At 52.5% G+C, this 19,905-nt stretch overlaps 1 protein-coding gene across 1 annotated transcript in view; it reads left to right on the top strand.

Moving 5' to 3' along the window:
• The window catches only part of VWA5B1 (von Willebrand factor A domain containing 5B1), a 40,401-nt gene extending 24,335 nt beyond the window's left edge, over nucleotides 1-16,066 (top strand). Inside the window, exons 13-21 of the mRNA XM_054512369.2 lie at nucleotides 594-784; nucleotides 4,341-4,542; nucleotides 5,010-5,324; nucleotides 7,222-7,359; nucleotides 9,705-9,836; nucleotides 12,160-12,234; nucleotides 12,839-12,908; nucleotides 13,436-13,553; nucleotides 15,034-16,066. Of these exons, the coding sequence (XP_054368344.1) occupies nucleotides 594-784; nucleotides 4,341-4,542; nucleotides 5,010-5,324; nucleotides 7,222-7,359; nucleotides 9,705-9,836; nucleotides 12,160-12,234; nucleotides 12,839-12,908; nucleotides 13,436-13,553; nucleotides 15,034-15,540 (1,748 nt within the window). The 3' untranslated portion in view covers nucleotides 15,541-16,066. The remainder of the gene's footprint in view (nucleotides 1-593; nucleotides 785-4,340; nucleotides 4,543-5,009; nucleotides 5,325-7,221; nucleotides 7,360-9,704; nucleotides 9,837-12,159; nucleotides 12,235-12,838; nucleotides 12,909-13,435; nucleotides 13,554-15,033) is intronic.
• The last annotated feature ends 3,839 nt before the right edge of the window (nucleotides 16,067-19,905 follow it).

Here is a 19,905-nt window from a genome sequence, read left to right as displayed (position 1 = left end):
TTTATTGATCACCTACCATGGCTAAGTCCTGAACACAGCGTGGGAAGCAAGGATGATGCAAACATGGACTCTTGTCCTTCAGAAACTCTCTGCCTAGTGGAAGAGATACAGTTGGCTCTAACTTTGATAGAAGCAGAGTGACAGGGACCACAGCAAAGTTTAATAAGCTGTGGGGGGGGGGCCAAGAAAAGACACATTGTTAGACGATATCAAGAGACATAATGAAGGCACAGATTCTTAGAAGTGGGATGGGAGAGGAGATTCCAGGCAGTAGAAACTGGCTGAGCAAAGACGTAGAAATGTGACACCTAGAAAACTAGAAAACACATACACAAGTGATTGCTCATCTGGTACATCTGGAGCACACAGTACATTGAAAAAGGAGCGGAAAGGACAGTAGCCGGATAGATGGATTAGGACCAGTTTACATAAGGCTTTGAACGCCAAGGGAGGTGAGACATCTACAAATATTTCAGCAGGCAAGCCATGGATAACTCAAGAAGTTTCCAAGCAGGAAAGGAGCATGCAAGCCCCTCTCTCTCTTTCCCCACTGACCTCCACCCTGACGGCACCCCTTGTCACCACCCACCCAGGTCTAGACTTTTCCCAGCGACGGCGGGCATATAGCACCAACCAGATCACCAACCACAAGCCCTCCCCAAGGGCCCCCACAGCCAGCGACCCCACAGTGCCTGCCAGGAGATACCGACTTCGGAAAGCCAAGCTTCAGGACCTCACCAACCAGACCAGCACAGATGCCCCGTGGTGGCAGATTGACTTGCAGGTACCTGAGCAGGGCAGGTTGGAGTTGGGGGGGGGACCATAGACGGGGAGAGAGCTGTCTCCTGCTTCAGCCACAAGGATGGAGCCTGTCCACTACTTATACTGCAAAATGAATGTCTTCTTCCTCATTTTTGGGGATCTTCATCTGCCTGAGCCCCTTTCTAATAATGGTACCCAGTACTCAGTGACATCACCCATTCTCTACGCAACACTTCCCAGCTGGTAAAGAGCAGCCCCATCTACACTCATTTGGTTTTATAGCACTCCTGAGAGGAAGGAGTGGGGGAGCTGACCACCCCCACTCTGTATAGATGTGGAAATTGAGGGCCAGAAAGGTCAAGTGACTTATCCACGGTCACACAGCCAGTCAGGGGATTGCAACCCAGGACCCTCTGCCTGTGAAGCCCTCACTTCCCTCCTCCCTCACACTGCACCTTCTGCAAATCCCAAGGGTTGTACATTCACTCAGGGCAGAGATCATCTCAGAATTAGAGCCAGAACGGGACTAGTCACCCACTGTTCAGCTGGACCAAAGTTTCTCAACCTCAGCGCTATTGACACAATAATTCTTTGTTGAAGGGGCTGTCCTGTGTATTGTAGAATGTTTGGCAGCATGCCCGGCCCCTATCAACTGAATACCACCTTCAACCATGATGACCAAAACTGTCTGCACTCATTGCCAAATTCCCCTGAGGAAGAGGGTAAAACCACCAGATGGAGAAATACTGTCCCAAACCAAATTGGTGTTTGTTATTATCTGCATACCTTATCCACTTTCTTAAGAAGGGGCTTCATGTAGCTTTGTCATTGTGAGTCAAATTCCATAAAAGGACCCTTTCCGTCTCCCCTCTCCCACCCACCACCACCAGCCCTCCCTGCCTCTCCATAAGCTCCTACACTCCCCAAGGGCACAGACATTGACCCCTTGACCCTGCAGGCCCTTCTCTGTGCTTAGTCAGGGATCATTTGATGTGGTTGGAAGACACTGATCTTGGAGTCAGGTGGACTCCGCTCCTCAAACATGTTGCTTACCCTCTCTGAGCCCCAACTTCCCCATCTATGAAATGGGGAGAGTAGTTTGTACAGCTGATTGAGCTAACTGCCATCAGCAGGTATTGACTGGGAGACAACTCTAAGTGGAAGACTTGCAGGCAATGGCTGATAGGAGATGAACTGCCTGGTGCACCCCTGGTATACAGTAGGTGTCTTTTAAATGCAACTCTCCTTGGTGAGAGCTCTGGGCAGCTTAGCATCTGTTGTCTCCTGCTTGCTTCTGACCCATCTTTGCTCATGTCTCCCTGGTCGCCTGCTCGGCTTCTTCTCCAATCTGATTCTCCCCAACACACTTGTACAAACGCACACACATGCATGCACATGCACACACGTACACCCTTCCTGCAGCCTCTGGCTGGGTGAAGGGCTGAATCTTAGACTAACCCGTTGCCATGGAAACTGTAGCAGCGTCCGTTTCTCAGTGTGGAGGTGATGGTGGGGCAGGGGTGAGGGGAATCCCAGCCTTAATCCCCATGGGAGATGGGGATTAAGGACCTCTTGGGACCCAGCAGCCCTGGCTGGATACCAGCTCCTACCGAGGCCGTCCTACCAGTGACCAGTCCCTTTCTTCTCCCACACCCTTGTACCATCTCCAGGACCTCAGGCCCAGAGGAGACAGGAAGGAGGACCCCAGCCCCTGCCCTAAGGAGCCCTTATCTAAAGGAGAGGCACAATCCTCTTCCCAATAAATACTTGATAGAGATAAGAAAGCCTCCATGGTTAACTGTTGACCTAAAAACCTGAGAGTCCACTTTTTCTGTTTCATCTTGCAAGTGCTTTTGCCCCCCATCCTCTCCCCCTACCAAGCATATGTGCTCCCAGAGGCAAAAAATTCATTTTTAATTAATTTAATATTCTTTAATTACAGAAGTAATACATACTCAGAGTTTGCAATAAAAACTCTCAAACAGTTCAGGCAGGTATAAAGTAAAAATAAAATTACCCCTTCCCTGCGCCGGAACCCACTGATTTTCAGTGTTCCCTTCCAGAAATAATACACACACACACACACACACACACACGCAACACACATATATGTTTTGAATAATCACATTGTAAATCTCCAATTATATCCAATTATTATTGGATAGCTCTAAAATCCAAAAGTAAATCTCCAATTTACACTTTTAATGTCTTTTTAATTCTTTTTTTTTTTGGTATTCAGTAAAATTCCTCTTTTTGGTGAACAGTTCTGTGAGTTTTGACGAACGCATAGTCATGTAAATATCTCCACAATCAAAATACAGAATGGTTGCAATTTACTTTTTTAAAATATGTTTGATCTTGGACATCTTCCCACACGGGTATGAAGAAATGTGACTCTTTCATTTCAGTGTTTGTTGTGTGGCCTTCCATTGCATGGATCTTCCATAACTTGTCAACCCCTATTGATGTGCATTTTGAGAATGTCCAGATATTCACTTTTACAAACAACACTGCAACAAATCTATAGTACATGCACAAAGATATTCGCATCCTGTGCATTTCCACAGAACTTCTAAAAATGGAATCGTTGGGTCAAATGAGCTTGTGCACATTTCAAGTTCATACTCCCATCAACGGTCCACGAGAGAAACCCTGTCTCCCTGTTGGCCACAATGGGTGTCATCAAATGTTTAAATATTTGCCAATCTGGAAGGTGGAAAAAATCATATAACTTATTGTAATTTAGAGCAATGCTCCTGAGGCAGAGCATTTTTTTCATGGGTTTATTGGATACTTTTTCTGTGAATTGCCTATAGATGCCCTGAACCCATAGTCTACCTCTGCTCCCCCTGCCCCAGTGATTTATAAGAGCTTTTTCTTGAAAATGATCTTTGTCATGCGTGTTGCAGATATATTTCCCAGTTTATCCCTTGCCTTTTGGTGTTTTTTGTACCAGCACAAGAATAGACAGATTAAATCCACAACACAGAAGAGAAAGTCCAGAAATAAAACCAATGTACATGAGAGCTTTGATAGGATAGAGGTAGGGAATTGATAAACCTTAGAAACTCAATGAATGAACCATATTTAATAAATGGTGTTGAGATCTGTACTAAGAAAATCAAGGAAAGGCTGGTTCCTATTTCTTTACACCAAAATAAATTTCATGTGAGTCAAAGATTTAAGCAAACAAAAATAAATCATAAAAATTCTAGAATTTTTTTTGAGTGGGAAAGACCTTTTAAGCATGACATATGAGAAGACATAAGGAAAAGGCTGATAATTTTAGCCTCCTCCCAACACACACACAAAGTTTTAAACTTTATGGCAAAAAAAAAGAGTGGGTTTAGAATATTATCCATGGTATGTGATTTTCCATGGTTTTCCATGGTTTGGACTTCATCCATGCTTTGGGATTATTTGTGTTGATGGTTCTCATGGGTAGTGGAGAGTAGGTTATGTGTCCTCGGGTACTGCAGAAGGACCTGGGCTGCCCAGGGGAAGAGCTGTGGCTAGGGGTGGAGGGAAGGGGCAGCCAGTAGGAGCTCAGCCTCCTCCCCTCCCTCTTGTACTCCTAGCCCTTGCTGAACAGTGGTCTGGACCTGAGCCAGGGCCCCAGACTCCACGGCCCAGGAGCCCGCAGGCCCTCTCTGCTGCCCCAAGGCTGCCAGCCCAGCCTGCCTTCCAGCCAGGAGACCCAGACCTGGAGCCCCATGAAAGAGCCGGATCTTGGGTCTAGCCTGAAGCCTGCCTCAGACAGCCGTAGCCCTGGGGACCTAGGTAAGTGCCCACAGGGTATAGGACCTGACCAGGGGACAGGGAGGAATTCTTGGCTGTAGCCCAGCGTCAGATGATAGGATTGAGGGCAAATGCCTTTGTCTGTGCCCTTGGAGGGAAGGACAGGCTGTTGCCCATCCGTGCCAGAGAACCTCACCAATCCCACTTTTCCCCGATCAACGGGGCCCTTGGGCTGACTGAGGCTCCCAGATGTCCCTGTGGCTGCACTCTTCGCTGCCCAAGTGTCCCCACCCCACCCTATCTGGCTCCCTCGGGCACTGGATTCCTGGAGGTGGGTCTGCCCCATTTTGGGGACAGGTCCATACCATCCAGCTGTCCTAGGGAAGGCTTCCTGTGTTCCTTGAGGTGGAGGGTGGGGGGAAGAAGGCTGCACTTGCTTCGCGATATCTGCGCCCTGGGGAGGAATGGCGTCCCTGAGGGTTGACCTCTGGTTGTCCCTCCGCCCGCAGAGCCGTCCCATCACCCTTCCGCCTTCGAGACTGAGACGTCCTCGGACTGGGAGCCCCCGGCAGAGTCCGAGGAGCGGATCAATCCCGGCAGGCCCCCCACTCCAGGCCCGGTGCTGGGCAAGGCCGTGGTCAAGGGCTTGCGCGACAGCCAACGTTTGCAGTGGGAAGTGACCTTTGAGCTGGGGCCCCCCGGCCCGGAGCGGGGAGGGGCACACGACGCCGACCTGTGGAGCGAGACCTTCCACCACCTGGCGGCCCGCGCCATCATCCGCGACTTCGAGCAGCTGGCGGAGCGCGAGGGCGAGATCGAGCCAGGTGAGCTCCGCGCCTGCGCGCTCCGGACCGCCTCCGGAGCCCCTCCTCACAGCTCCGCCCATGCCCCATCCTACCCCCTCCCCATTTCCGGGCCCCGCCCCCTCCGCAAGCCCCGCCCCATGCCCCATCCCACGCCCCCCCCCCAGGATCCTCTCTCCTCCTCCCCACACCCGGGCCCCGCCCCATCCCCCTCCCGGCCCACCCACCGGTGACCCCCTCTCCTCCCCAGGCTTCGGCAACCTCCTTCTTCCCACAGCCCTGCCAGTGTCTAGTGCTCCACCTCTTGTCCCCCACCGCTGCCTCCAGGTGTCTCCCCTCTGCCCCAGCACTCCCAGCCCCACCCTCCACTTCCCCCTTCCCCGCACACATAAACACACACACACACACACACACACACAGCCCAGGGTTCCATCCTTTCCTTGATCACCCCCGTCCCCCAGCCCCCAGACGCCTCCCCGCCAGCCCTGGCCTCCTCCACCCCTCCCACCCCGTCCCGTGATCCGGTGATCTGTCCTCTCTTTCCTTTTTCCCTCTGCTGCAGTCCCCCGTTCCTTCTCACCTCCCAGGGCTTCTCCTTGCAGCGCCCCCTGTAGGGCTCCAGAGACAGAACAATGGGGCCAGCCCTAGCCCCTGACCTGCTCCCCTGGGACCACACCTTCTTACGGAACCCACTAGACCTAGTTGGTCCACTCACCCACTCATCAACGCCATTTATTACTTTTGGATCATCCCGGGGCCAGGCTCAACAGTGCAGTGACCACCACAATTCCCATCCTTATGGCACGGACTAGCGGGGAAGCTGACATGAATCAAATAATTATACACACGATTAATTGAGTGCATTTGTCCTGAGTACTATTAAGAAATACAGGGATCCAAGAAATCCTATAACGGGGATGGTAGGGAACTAATTTAGTTCAGGAATTGGGGCAAACATTCCTAAGACAGTGATTCCTGAGATCACGATGGTGCACGCTTGGAGAATAGATTGGTATAGATACAGAGAACACTATTTGTGATAGGTTCATGCTTTGTTTATACAGTAATATATATTGCTTATAGTTTACATTATTTGTACTTTTGTATAACACATTTTTTTTTTCTGAGCACCTCACCTTACAGTTTACAAAATATTTGTACAATCCCTCACCACCTTGACTCTTCACACAGCCCTCAGAGGCAGCCAGCCATGGAGACTGCTCACTTGTTCCGTGGGAAGAACTTAGGTTTGGGGGTCAGATCATCCTGAGTTCTGATCCCAGGGCCATTACTAACTCACTGTGTGACCCTGTGTTTTGTGCTCTCCCTCTCTGGTTTTCAATCTTCTCTGCAAGATTGTCCCAATGGGCCAGACCAGGGGTCCCCACCCAGCCAGGGTACCTGTGAAATCCTGCAGCAAAGTTTTTATCGGATAGCTGCAAAATGAAAATAGAGAATACAGGTGACGTAGAGGGGTGTTGGGTTGTTGTTGTTTGGTTGTTGTGTTTTTTTTTTTAGATTTTATTTTTAAGTGGACTCTACACCCAACCTGGGACTCGAACTCACAACCCAAGATCGAGGGTGGCACACTCCACTGACAGCCACCAGGCACACCTAGAGGATTTTTTTTAATAACACTCAAGTTATTTAAGGGGTGTAACTATCTTTTTGTCCTAGATGTCTTAGCTCTTTTACATTAAAATGTCCTTATTTTATGAAACGTTGATGGAGGTTAATAATCTTGGGGGTGGGGGTTAATCTCCTTAACTGGCAAGTGGGCAGACCCCTTGATTTTAAGGGCTTATGGAATCCCAAAGATGGGGACCACTGGTCTAGCCCTTCCTTTAGCTTCCAGAAGTTCTGTGCCAGGTAGGACTTTCCGGATCCACACACTGACCCCCGGTTTCTCCCTCCACAGGGTCCAGCCGCCGTTACCAGGTGAATGCTGTGCACGCCAGCAAGGCCTGCAACATCATCAGCAAGTATACGGTCTTTGTGCCTGTGGACGTGAGCAGGAGCCGGTACCTGCCCACCGTGGTGGGGTACCCCAACTCTGGTAAGGCAGATGGGCACGTGTGAGGGCCAAGCAGCCCCCCCTTGGCTGTCAGAGGGGAGCTGGGACACAAAGGAGCACAGACCTGCCAAGAGGGGTATTAGGAATGGCCTAGAAGCAAAAAGGCTCCTGGCCGATGATTCAGTCACCATAGGGTGGTGGGTACATGAGCACCCCCCCGCCACTGCTCTGCAGAAGGCAATGAAACCACCCCACTCCCTTTTCCCCACTGAATGAATAGGATTTTATTGTACTTTTCCAATTGGGACAATGTGTGTGCTCTCTGTAGAAAATTCTAAAATATAGAAAGACATAAAATAAATAAAAATGCCTGGAATTGACAGTCATCCAGAAATGAGTAACTAATTACCTCCTTGGTGTGACTATCCTTCCAGACTTCTCGCTGTGAATATCTACATGTAGAGAAATCAAAGGATAATTTTTCATGAATTGGATTATACCAATATGTGCTGTGTTCTACCAAATGTGGGTGTGGAAAAAAATCTTTCCATGAAGGTGACTGTCTATCACCACTTTAATAGCTGCAGTATTTTCTACTTTCATCATCAATTAGACAGTGGTCCAAAGCACTTTATCTACATCGAATGACTTAATCCTCAACACGGCTCCACAAAGTAGATGCTATTATTATCCCCATTTTACAGATAGGAAGGTAGAGGCAGAGGGAGTTAAGTTACTTGCCCAAGGTCACACAGCAGTGAGGGGCAGAGCCAGGCTTTGAATCTCGAGGCCTGGCTGCAGAATCTGTACTCTCTCCTACTCCTCTCCACTACCACTTAAGGTTTATCAGAACCTTGCCACCAGCCCCCCAGGTACTAGACCTTCAATTTATTCCCCTTTTGATTATCATAAATTATGGTGCAAAGAACATCTTTGTGCCCCTGTCTGGTTATCTCCTAGGGGTTAATTAACTCTCCAAAGTAAGATTGCGGATCAAAACGTCTGCCCATTTAAAACTGGGATGTGTTTTGCCAAAGTGACCTGACTGGAAAGGTTGTTTGGGGGTCTGCTTTTCACCAACACTGTGTGCTGCTTATCTTTCTAAACACTGCCAGGCTCGTAGGCAAGGGAAGAATCTCTCTTTGGGGAATTTTTTTAGTTTTTTTGGTGAGATACTTTTCATAGGTACATTAACTATATGTACTTTTTCTTTCCTGAATTACATTTTCGCATCCTCTGCAGTTCCTTTTTTTTCTTTTTTTTTTTTTAGCAGAACTTCTAAAGAATGTTTAAAAACAAAATGTGCCTCTCCTTGTTCCTGTCTCCCTCCTCCCCCTGCTGTTTTTTATCTGTGGTATCAAAATCATCGAGGACCCTGTTCCCTCTTTGGGTTGCTCTCATTTCAGGTTCTGGCCAGAGGCCCAGACTGTTACTCCACTGGACATTCTCATTCACTGGGCTTTGTCATCCTGAATGACATTCAGGATATCTCACCCGCCTCGCCCATCTCAGACCATCCTAGTGTCTATAGCCCACAGCCTAGAAGGTTCAGGGACCTGGCCCATGTCTTAACTCAAGTCCCACAGCCCCCTAAGACCTGGATCAGTACTTCTCAAAGTGTGGTTCAGGAAACTAGAACCCTAGTTGCATTTCCTGAGCATGGCCATTCAGCACAAACTAGGAAGTCCCAGTTTAGGAAATACATGTAGGAACCACTGGATTAAATAAAGCTCAACGCCCAGTGTTTTCTTGATTGCAGAACTTGTTAGAGCCTTTAGTATGTTAATATACATCAGGAGGCTCAGAGAAGGGACTGTATTTTGCAGCTTCTTCCAAACTTACCTCCCCTTAGAACTCCTCGTTTTTTTAAGGAATAGTTTACAGACTAGTGTTCTCCAAGAGTGGGGTTCCCCAAAACACACTTGAGAGTGCTATAGCTTCATCTCTCTTTATCCGTCCCCCGTTGGTGAGGCCCTGTCCTGTGGGAGGGGAATGGGGACCCTGGTCTCTGAGACCACAAACTAGGAGAGAAAGAAAATTGGGTGTTCTTGAGAAAAGCAGACTTTTAACTAACTAGAAAATATTGCTGCTTCCTGAGCATTGTCTTGGCCATAGCATGGACCTGGCAAGGTTATTATCCCCATTTTCCAGATGAGGAAACTGAGGCACAAAGTGGCTAGCACCCCATCCAGCTACTAAGAGATGGGGCTGAGGTTCAAACCCAGGTCATTCTGGCTCCAAAGCTCATGGTCTTACGTTGTACAATGTCTTTCTGTCTCTGGACAAGTGACAGACTGAAGGCAGAATCATTCCTGCCAGCCCTGGGGGAGAGGCCAAGGACTGACCCAAGTGTATCCATCTGACCCCTTCTCCTTGTCCTCATGAAGGTGCTGCATGGCGGATGATCAACTCTCAGGTCCTGACCCGACAGTGGAGGGGCGCTGCTGCTGGCTTCGGACGGTCTCAGACCCTGCTCGGGGAAGACTCGGCAGCAGGAGATGGCAAATTCCAGAACCTAAGTAAGAGCTGCCTCAGGCGTGTTCTGAAGCCTGGGCCCCAGAGGCACCCTGATATCCAAGGCCCCCTGGAAGCCAGGCTCTGAGTCTGCCCTCTGGGCCCCCTGCAGGACCAGGGTGGGGCCAGGCCTCCCAGGCTCTCGGAGGCTCAGCTTGGCCCAAGTATGCCTCCGTGAACACAGCTTTGCTGAGAGAGCTGCCGGGGGCCCGTGGGCCCGCACCATCCCTCCACCTCTCCCCTTTCAAAGTCTGCAGAGCCCAGGGGCTGTTCCCTGACTCTAATCTCTTGAGTCCTCCCAGGCACCAAATGCCAGGAAAACTAATAAACAAGGGGAAAAGCGAGGGCCAAGAGGTAGTTCCATCTGTTTGGGTCCTACCATTTGCTTCTTTCAGAATTCCCAAAGCTTCCTTTCTGCCTTTGCCTGATTTCGTTGTGCCTATGGCTTAAGCATCCATGATTTGACCCTTTTGTGACCTGGCACTAATTCACAGGATAGCTTTAACCCTCTGTTTCCTGAATGTCTGCATGTCTTTTGGTCCCTCCATAGACAGCCTGGCTGCTGCAGTAGGTCCTAACCCCTTCCTTCGTGCCCTCTCATGTATCTCCTGCCTTCTTCTATGCATGGGAAGGACATCAGAAGTCCCACCTGGCCCCTAGGCCAGACACCTAGATCATAATAATTTTTTACCTGGGGGACTCGAAAGTTCTCACAGACATTGATGGAGTAAAAAAAGGAACAGTGTGTGAGGGGTAGAAGAATGCATAACTACAGAACTAAAAAGCTCTGCCAGCTCTTTGGTCCCTCAGAGCCTCCCAAACTGGGGGTGGGGGAAGCTGCTGGAACCCCTGAGCCAAGCTGGGCTTCCTGTCTAGAGGAAATTTCTGGCTACCTTTTCATTTCTCCATAGCCCAGTTCTTGGTGGCCCATGGCTTCCATCAAAATCACAAATCCCTTCTTTTTTTTCTTTTTTTTTTTAAGATTTATTTCTTTATTTTGAGAGAGAGCAGGGGGAGGGGCAGACGGAGAGAGAGAATCCTGAGCAGTCTCCCCACTGAGCCGGAGCCTGCCGTGGGGCTGATCCCACCACCCTGAGATCATGACCTGAGCCGAAATCAAGAGTCGGACCCTTAACCAACTGAGCCACCCAGGCACCCCAATCCCTTCTTTTCATTGACCTCTGATTCACACCCAAGTGTCTGTAACTTCTAAACTCTTATTCTATCCCAAGCCCTTTCTCTCCCCAAGGATGACAATAGCTAACACGTCCTGTGAGTTTTCTTTGTGCTGGGTGCTGTTCTAATCTAATTTCCTCCAAGCGTCTGACAAAGTTGGTGAGGAAAGCGAGGCTCAGAGAAGTTAAGTGACTTACTCAGTGTCACACAGCAGATACATGGTAGAGCCAAGACTTGAACCCAGGCAGTGCTTGGCTCCAGAGCCCATGAGGTGAACTACCATGCTGCTGGCCTCCCGCCTGCCTCAGTTGCTCCACATCCAGTCCCTAATTCGCTGTGGTGCTGCCCCCGAGCCCCCAGCGATAAACAGAGCTTCTGGGCCCTCACAGAGCCACTAATGGTCTCAGAGGGGAGACAGAGGCTTTGATAAATTGTGTGCATGAAGACTTTTCCATATTTTATACTCTTCCCTTGTGGTATATTGCCCATCCTGGTCCAGCCCTTGAAATAACGATCATAAGAATAATCACCCTGATGATGCATATTGAACAGACTATGTACAGTTATTATCCCCCATTTTACAGATGGGGAAACTGAGGCTCAGGGCCCTCTGACAAGTCAGTGCCATGTTCTGGTGCCTCCTGCAGAGTTGGCATGAGCCCCTCCTCAGTGAGGCACAGACCTGGTGAGCTGATGCCCACCTCTCCCCCCACCCTCAGGCCCCTGACCTGCTCCCATTGCCCTGCTAGGTCTATAGCTCGGGGCTTTATTGAGCACTTCCCTTGGGCCAGGCACTAAGCACTAGCTGGGTATTACCTCCCTTGATCCCTACAACAACACTGTGAGATGGATAGTCCGATCCCCAATTTTCAGTCTAAACTTATAAAGGAAGTAACTTTCCCGGGGTGACACAGCTAGTTAGTGGGGGAGTTGGGATTTGAATCCAGGTGTATCTGACTCTTATGGGGGAGCAATGGTGTTCTCTCTGGAAGACAAAGGCCCACACAAGCAGGGGTGGAAACCCTGACCTTGCTCCCCCAGCCCACCCCCAGGTACTGTGAATTTGGACCTTCACTCTCCTTGGGAGGATGAGAGGTGAGAAAGGGAGGGCCAGAGGAGCTCAGGCCTCACTGGCTTCATCATCTGTTGTAGATATGGAGGAAAGCCCCACCGCGCCCTTCAGTGAGATCACGTCCCCGGGCCGCGAGAAGTATGTTGCTTCCGAAGGTGAGTAGGCAGTCAGCCAACTCTGTCCTTAATTAAGATGGTGGCAGTGATTGATCCTTGGGCCAGGAGAGTGTCTTAGCCCCACAAAGTCCTCAGTGGTTCATTTATTCCTCAAAACATCCCTGTGTGAGATTAATAGGAGTATCCTTAATCTAACGACGTGGAAACTAAGACTCAGAGAGGTAAAGTGACTTGCCCAAGGTCACACAGCAAGTTAGTGACAACACCGGGCCTGGAACCGGACCTCCCAGTTCCCAGCTGAGGGACCATTCTACCACCTAACTCTGCTTAAAAGCCTCCAGCAATGTGCCAGGGAAGGAAATTCGATGTCCCCACTCAGGGATGAGGGGTCTGATACGAAGCCATCACTGCCTCCCATGGGTAACCTTCCAGAAGACACCAGCAGCCACCAGCCACGGAAACTTGGAGGCCTATTTCTTACACGTGAACATACGTATTTCACCCTTCCTGACACCACCTGGGTCAAAAGCAGCCCTGCAGCCTAACGGTTAGCTTGGACCCCTAGGGATGTAGGCAGGCCCCTTCTCCTCTCCAGGCCTCTGTTTCCCCGCTTGGCCCCAACCGTCATTCTGTGGCCCTCCAGGTCCCCTGCGCAGTCTGGCCACCAATACCCTTTCTTCCTTCAAGACCTCAGACTCTCTCTTTGGATCCAGGTACGTGGGATTTCCACCAGAGGTAGGCTGACCCCCAGGGCTGTCCCCGGCTTGGGAGGCAGAAAGCAGGCCCAGCCTGACATTTAGACAAAAATGAACAATCTGAAGGGTATCGAGAAGGCCTCCTACCCCCAGATACACTGTCTTCCGGTTTCGCACTGTGGAAGCCCCCCGACATGTCCATGGTCTCCATGCAGGTGCAAACCCCCTCCCTGGGAGGGCTAGCCTAAGATTCTCTGACCACTGGGCTGAACAAGAATACACTATCAGAAGAGGGTCACAGAAAGAACACTAACGTGTTCCTCATCTAGGCTGCTGCTAACTCACTGAGTGACTCGGGAAACGCAAGCCCCCCTCCCTGGGCCTCAGTTTCCCCAGCTGTCAAATGAGGAAGTCGGAGAAAGCCATCTGTCACCTCCCTTCTGGCCCTGACTTTCGGAGGCGGCTGAGCGGGCGCTGGGGGGTGGGATGACCAGGGACACCAGGGGGGCAGCTCTGGCCACTCTTGCCCGGTTCCACCCACACAGGCTGAATCTGAGCAAGTCCAGGCTGCTGACTCGAGCAGCCAAGGGCTTCCTGAGCAAGCCACTGACCAAGGCTCCAGAGTCAACCCCGGGGAGCCAGAGTTTCGACTATATCCCGCTGGTGAGTGTCCCAGACCCCAGACCTCAACCCCCAACACACTCCGAGGGGCCTTCCTGTGAGCCTCCTGCCCACCTCTCCCCCTTCACAAAGGGAAGAAGACTGAGAGCTTCCCACCCAAGTAGCCAGCAGGGCAAGGGCCGGGGGCCTAAGAGTGTTGCTAGAAGCCAGCACCAGCATCACGAATATTCTTTGCAATCTGCTCTCTTTGCTTTAAAAAATTCACAGGAATTTTGCATTCTACTCCACCATCTATGTGTGTTTATTTTCCAATACATAAAAATAAGCCTCAAAATAGTTCACAAGTAAGTAAAATTAACACCCCAGGGACACGCACCATGTTTAGCAAGCGACTCTGCAGACAGCCCAGCATGCTGTGGCAGGGTGAGAAGCCCGGGGGCGGGGGGGGGGGGTCTCTGCATTGAAGAGCAAGGGGGCCCAGCGGGGCTTGGGGACTAGAGGGTGCTGGGAGAGGGGCCCCAGTGTGAGCTGCACCACACAGCCCCAGGCCCCACACACCCAACGCATAGTGTCACATTGAATTTCCAAACCTCCTGGGCTGCAGAGCACGGTGCTTGTATTAAGTGTTTGTGGGGCCAGGCACCGTGCTAGACCCTGGGAGGCAACCTTGAACTGGATGGACATAGTCCCTGAGCTCATGGCACTCAGTGCCTAGTGGGGACATGGACAAGGAACCAGACACTCCTGATGCTTGGGCGATGTGAGAGCAGAGGTCGGGTTTAGTGCGGGACATGTGACGGCCGGAGGGACACCACTTCAGGCTTGAGGTCAGGGAGGAAGGAAGCCTGACTGCCTGAGGAGTACAGTAGTCAGACCGAGACCTGAAGGATGAGGAGTCATGGCCGGCAGTGGAGAGAGGAGAGAGCTTGGGGGCCGGAGAATTGGGGGTGGGTGGCGGGGGGATAGTTGAGGATGAGCCAGCAATCTGGAAATCGCTGATTCTAAGAGAAACTTGAAGTCACTGAGCTGATGGCCTCCAAAGAGTGCCATGGTCTATGCCTTACCAAAACCCTTCAAATTCGGGAAAGAGGAGGAGCTGGGGGGATGGCGCAGGGGAGGAAAGTGGAAGCAGCTGGTGGGTTGCAGAGCTGAGTCGAAAGTACACCTGTTGGGACTTAGAAACTGATCAGTGTGGAGGAGGGACTGGGAGGTGAGCTGCCCAGAGTGCGTCGGATGGCAGTGGACGGCCCCAGTGGCCGAGCGGGGCCCACCTGCGCAGGACAAGAGGCAGGTGTGAGGGGAAGATGTTGGGTTGGGCCTGATCAGTCTGAAGGGCCCGTGGGACAAGCTCAGAGATGCCCGGTTGGCCGGGGTGTCCCGCAGATCTCCCAGGCGCGAGGGGCAGGCTGGGGGCAGGGAGGGGGGACGAATGGGCGGGCTGTGTGGACCCAGGCTTTTGCACAGCCTGGGACTCCACAGGCTAAAAAGTTTGAGGCCCACTGAGGGGCTCCCCCACACACAGGTGTCTCTGCAGCTGGCCTCCGGAGCCTTCCTGCTCAACCAAGCCTTCTGCGAGGCCATCCACATCCCCATGGAGAAGCTCAAGTGGACCTCACCCTTCACCTGCCACCGAGTGTCCCTCACCGCCCGCCAGCCTGAGTCTAAGACCCCAAGCCCCCAGCTGTGCCCCAGCCCCTCCGCGCAGCACCCCTCCTGTGATGGCTTCTCCCCGGAGCCTCTGGGGGAGGCCAAGCCAGGCTGGGAGCCCAGGGCCGTGACAGAACACACGGGGAAGCTGTGGGCCACGGTGGTGGCGCTGGCGTGGCTGGAGCACAGCTCGGCCTCCTACTTCGTTGAGTGGGAGCTGGTGGCCGCCAAAGCCAACTGGTGGCTGGAGCAGCAGGAGGTGCCCGAGGGCCGCACGCGGGGCACGCTCAAGGCGGCCGCCCGCCAGCTCTTCGTGCTGCTGAGGCACTGGGACGAGAACCTGGAGTTCAACATGCTCTGCTATAACCCGAATTACGTGTAGTCGGGGCGGGAAGGGAGGAGAGGGGGGGACCATGCGGGCCTGGCGGGGGGAGCTTTTGCAGCTGTAGCCAATATAACGGTTGCTAGAAAGAGCCCTGGACTGGCAGTCAGGAGGCCTGAGTTCAATCCCAACTTTGCTACCACCTAGCTGTGCGATTGTAGGCCAGCCCCTACCCCCTGTCTGGGCCTCAGTTTCCCCACCTGTAAAAGAAGTGCGTGAGGTGAGGGAGTTGGACTAGATCTCTAGACGCTCCCAAGGTTCCTCTCGGCCGGATGCCCAGGCAGCCGTGGGGTGGGGAGAGAGAAAATACAGTTTAAACCCCAGTTCTCTCTGGAAGAGGGTCCCGTGGGCAACGCCCCCCCCAAAATAAAAGGGTGGATGAGCGAACCCAAAGACTGTCAGTAACCAGACCCGCGAGCTCGCGTCTAGGCACGGGAGACCACCTTGTCTCCACGGTGACAGTCCAGCACCCCGAAATCCCACTTACAAACCCACTGGAGAACCATCCTTCCCAACATGTTACAAAGAGTCACTCAGGGGCCTTTTCCCCGGGCTTGGAAGCCCTTAGTATATTCTAGTTTGCAGACTCTCGGTGACCTCCAGTCTGAGAAGAGGAGGCGGGAGGCCAAGAGGAGACCCCCTGCCAGTGGAGGTGTGAAAACTAAGCTTCAGTCTGTGCAAAAATAGTCCAAACAAAATAGACATGGTCACAGAAGCCGGTGGAGAAACCAGGCAACACCTTAAATAATTTGCACAGTTTCAGGAATTGTGCGAGGCGACCTCCGCTGGCGCTGAGGGGCACGCGAGCCCCCGCGTCGGCTCCATTCTGGGGTCTCGGGGTCCCTCTCTGCAACAAAGAACCAGTGCTTGGCTGCAGCGCATTTGGGGCCAGGAGCTTCAGCTGGGAGGGGGATTTATTCAAAGAAATGAAGGACTCTTGAATTGTCCAGCAGAGAGACCCTGGGCACTTCCCTCTCTCAAGCCCACATGTACCCTGTGGTGACGGGCGCAGCCTCAGATTCCCTGGGGGCTGGCGCCCAGTCGTCTCTGCCCTGAAGACTCCTCTGGAAGTCCAGCAGCCTGGGACTCCAGGCTGAACCCACACACCACCCTCTCCAGGCCTTAATGTTTCTTCACCAAGTGGTCCCTTCGGGCCCCAGGGCCCTGGCACAAAGCCAGTCCCTCTCCAGGGAGATCTGGAGGTCCCCACAGAGCAAACTGACCTGTGGAGGGGCTGTGGGCTCTGGCACACGTCCCAGCCTCACGAAGACTCGAGAAATGCCTGGTCTTCAGCAGGTGCGGAGGGAGAGAGGGGCTCCAGCAGAATGCCCTTCGGGCGTAGAGAAGAAGATGTGGTATCCTGCCCCCCACACAGCCTGCCCTGGATTTGGGGCCCTGCCCTGCCCGCCTGCCGTGCTGCAAAATCCCCCAGGAGGGCCTCCCTCCCCTGGGGTCCAGCTGAGGCTCCGAAAACCTGGTGATCCATCCCCAAGGGAGGGGAAGGGGCTGGAGACCTCATATAAAGTCCTGTCTGCTGCTTGGCTGAGTGTTGTGCTTTAGAATCACCCTCCGGGGAGGAACCCAGCCGGGCAGTCACCAGCACTGTGGCCACCACCACCCCAGGTGGCGCATGGATGACAGTCTGGGCCGTTGGCTTAAAATCAGTGCCACTGAGCGGGATAAGGGTTTTAGGCTCTCTTGCTCAAGGCCTCAAGCAGGTGTGAGGACAGCCTTGTCGCCTCCCTACACACCTCCCCGCACAAAAGTAACACTCATGCAGCCAGCAGCCCCAGCTTTGGGGTAAGGAGAGAGGGGTGTGACATCCCCTCCTTGGCCCACCATTAGTGGAAGCACCTGTCAGGCCGAGGGTGGGAACTCCTGGCACTCGTTGGGGCAAGTGGCTTCCCCTTGCTGGGTGCGCAGGAGCTGGGGCGCTGCCCCTGCTCCAACTTTCCCAGATTCTCTGCCTTTGTGATGCTTACCCCTTAGTGACCATGGACTTGCGCTCACTGTCTGTGTAACCTTGAACCAGTTATGTGTGCTTTCTGGGCCCCTCTCCTCTCAACACGATGAGACTGGACTGGGCCACCAGCCTCCCGAGCCACCTGATTCAGGGTCTCCAGGCTCAGTGTGGACAGTGAGCAGGTTCAAGGTGGCCCAGTGTGGAACTGGAAGGAGTAACCGAGAACCCAGCAAGGTGGTAGGTGTACCACCCCCTTCTCCAGGGAATGTCCTCGGATCCTGCTCCAGGAACAGTTGCTGGAAATCTGGGCCGCTGACATCCACACCCCCTGGCTCCCGTGCCTAGCACCCAAAGGGGTAGAGGAACAAATCCTCATGGATATCAAATAACCCCAGGGCTTTGGAGGACATCTGGATAAGAGACATTTCTTAAAGGCCTTCAGAGGTATTGAGATGACACGCAGTCTCCGGAAACTGCCCCCAGGATTGCCAAGCCCAGAGCAGAAGGGACTAGCTTTAAGGAAAAAATAAGAACCTTAGGTAATTAGCACATGCACTGAAGCTAAGATGGTTCCAGAAATTCTCAAGGAGGGACACACTGCTCCCGCAATTGGGATTAACTTGGATCTGGATTTTTTGTTAAGCTAGCCCTTGCCTTCTAGGTGATGCAAAGAAACATTTATGCCCTGCCTGGCTGAAGGATCAGGAGAGTGCACATGCCTAATGGCCCTGTGCGACAGAGGCCGCCTTCAGCGGCAAGAACACTGAGGGCACCGGGGAATTTCAGTGCTGGTCTAAACTCCATCAGCGTGCTGTGTGACTTCTGGCAAGTTGCTTGCTTTCTCGGCGCCCTGTTTCATCTTTTGTAGAATGAGGAGGTTACACTCAATCAGCATTTCCAACACTATTCCTTGGTTGATATGTGAATTAGCAATTCACGAGAAACTGTCCAGCAGGCAAATATGTTGGGGAAACACAAGGAAAACAGACTTCTTTAGGTCAAGACAGACTCAGAGTCATGAATATGTAAATGTGTATTGTCAGTCTCCAAAGAGGTGATTCAGAAGGTTGCTCTCCCCCAGGTTATTCGGTTGGGAAAACACTGGTCTAGATCTCCCTTAGGGATCTTCAGGCACTGACATTCAAAGAGCCTTTATTGAGAACCTCCTGTATGCCAGGCCTCCTGGGGCAGCAGAGTGAACACATCGGCTGGTGCTCCCGTCCTTTTGGAGCTTGGTGAGAAGTATCTGAAGAATGTCTGCTCCATGAACCACTTCCCCACTCCCTGGCATTCCGGGGCGAGTATGTCTTCGCCTGCCACATCCCCAACCTCTGATGCTGCCGTATGTAGGGGTGGCCTCAGATGGTGCATCATTTGCACTAGAGGACAGCCCCTGAGCTTTCCGACACCGATGGTGGGTTAGAGCAGCGTGGGACCCTGGCAGGAGCGCCTGCGATGGGCCACCTTTCCCAGGAGGGACAAGGGAGTCCCTGCCAAAAAGTGTCCCAAGGATCCAACCTCCTGCCACACATAGAGTCCTCCCTCCGGGCCCCCTCAGCTGAGATCAACTCCAGATCTTGGGAAAACTGGGCCCCACACTTGGGCAGACTTGCTCTGGATTTGAAAATAAACACCGGCTTCCAGGTAGCACTTGCGTTTTCCCCATCCTTCCCCTGCCTGCGGACAAAACAGACATCTACTGTCCTTGGCTGCTGCAACAGGGTGAATGGAGTAGCGAGTTCGAAAACCACCTGCTGGGGGGAGGCGGGTTCACCTGCTCGCTAGGAGGGGAATCTTCCCTCTTCCTTGGCAGGGACCCCCAATGAAAGGAAGTGAGAAAAGGAGTCTCCCCTGATCTGTGTGCAGCCTCCGCCTGGCGACTGGCCACCCCATTCACCAGCCCCACTGGAACCCGTGAGAAGCACCTGCTATTGCAGGGTCCAAATGCTGCTATTCACTACTTGCGTATTGGAACCTCTCCCAAGTGGTCCCCAAACTCAAATGCATTCTGCATCCTAGTACCCTGGAAAGGGAAAGGGAAAGAGGCATTGCTACCCCAGGAATGGGCTGTGTGTTCACTGCCGTGGCATTTGGGAGATTTTTTTTTTTCCCACCAATCTAGCAGGGACTAGGGAAATCAGTTCCCCCCACCAAATGGGCGCATTCCTCAGCTGGAGCAGGCTCCGCAGTGCCAGTATAAAAATAACCAGGGCAGGGGCGTATGTGGCATTTTGCAGCTGGATAATCTGATCTGCAGAAATATGTCCTAAGGTCAGGAGCTTGGCAGCATCTCCCAGCCAGGCTCCCAGCCCCCTACAATGGAGCTCCCTGACCCACGCATTCTCCAGGCCCTCAGCCTGTTGACTTTGACCTCTGAACCGCCTCCCAGATCACCTGACAAA

Source organism: Mirounga angustirostris, unplaced genomic scaffold, assembly GCF_029215605.1.
Source record: "Mirounga angustirostris isolate CCGP_5_RB_7025 unplaced genomic scaffold, mMirAng1.0.hap1 SCAF_4, whole genome shotgun sequence".
Lineage (NCBI taxonomy): Eukaryota > Metazoa > Chordata > Mammalia > Carnivora > Phocidae > Mirounga > Mirounga angustirostris.
This window is presented reverse-complemented; position numbering and strand designations above follow the sequence as displayed.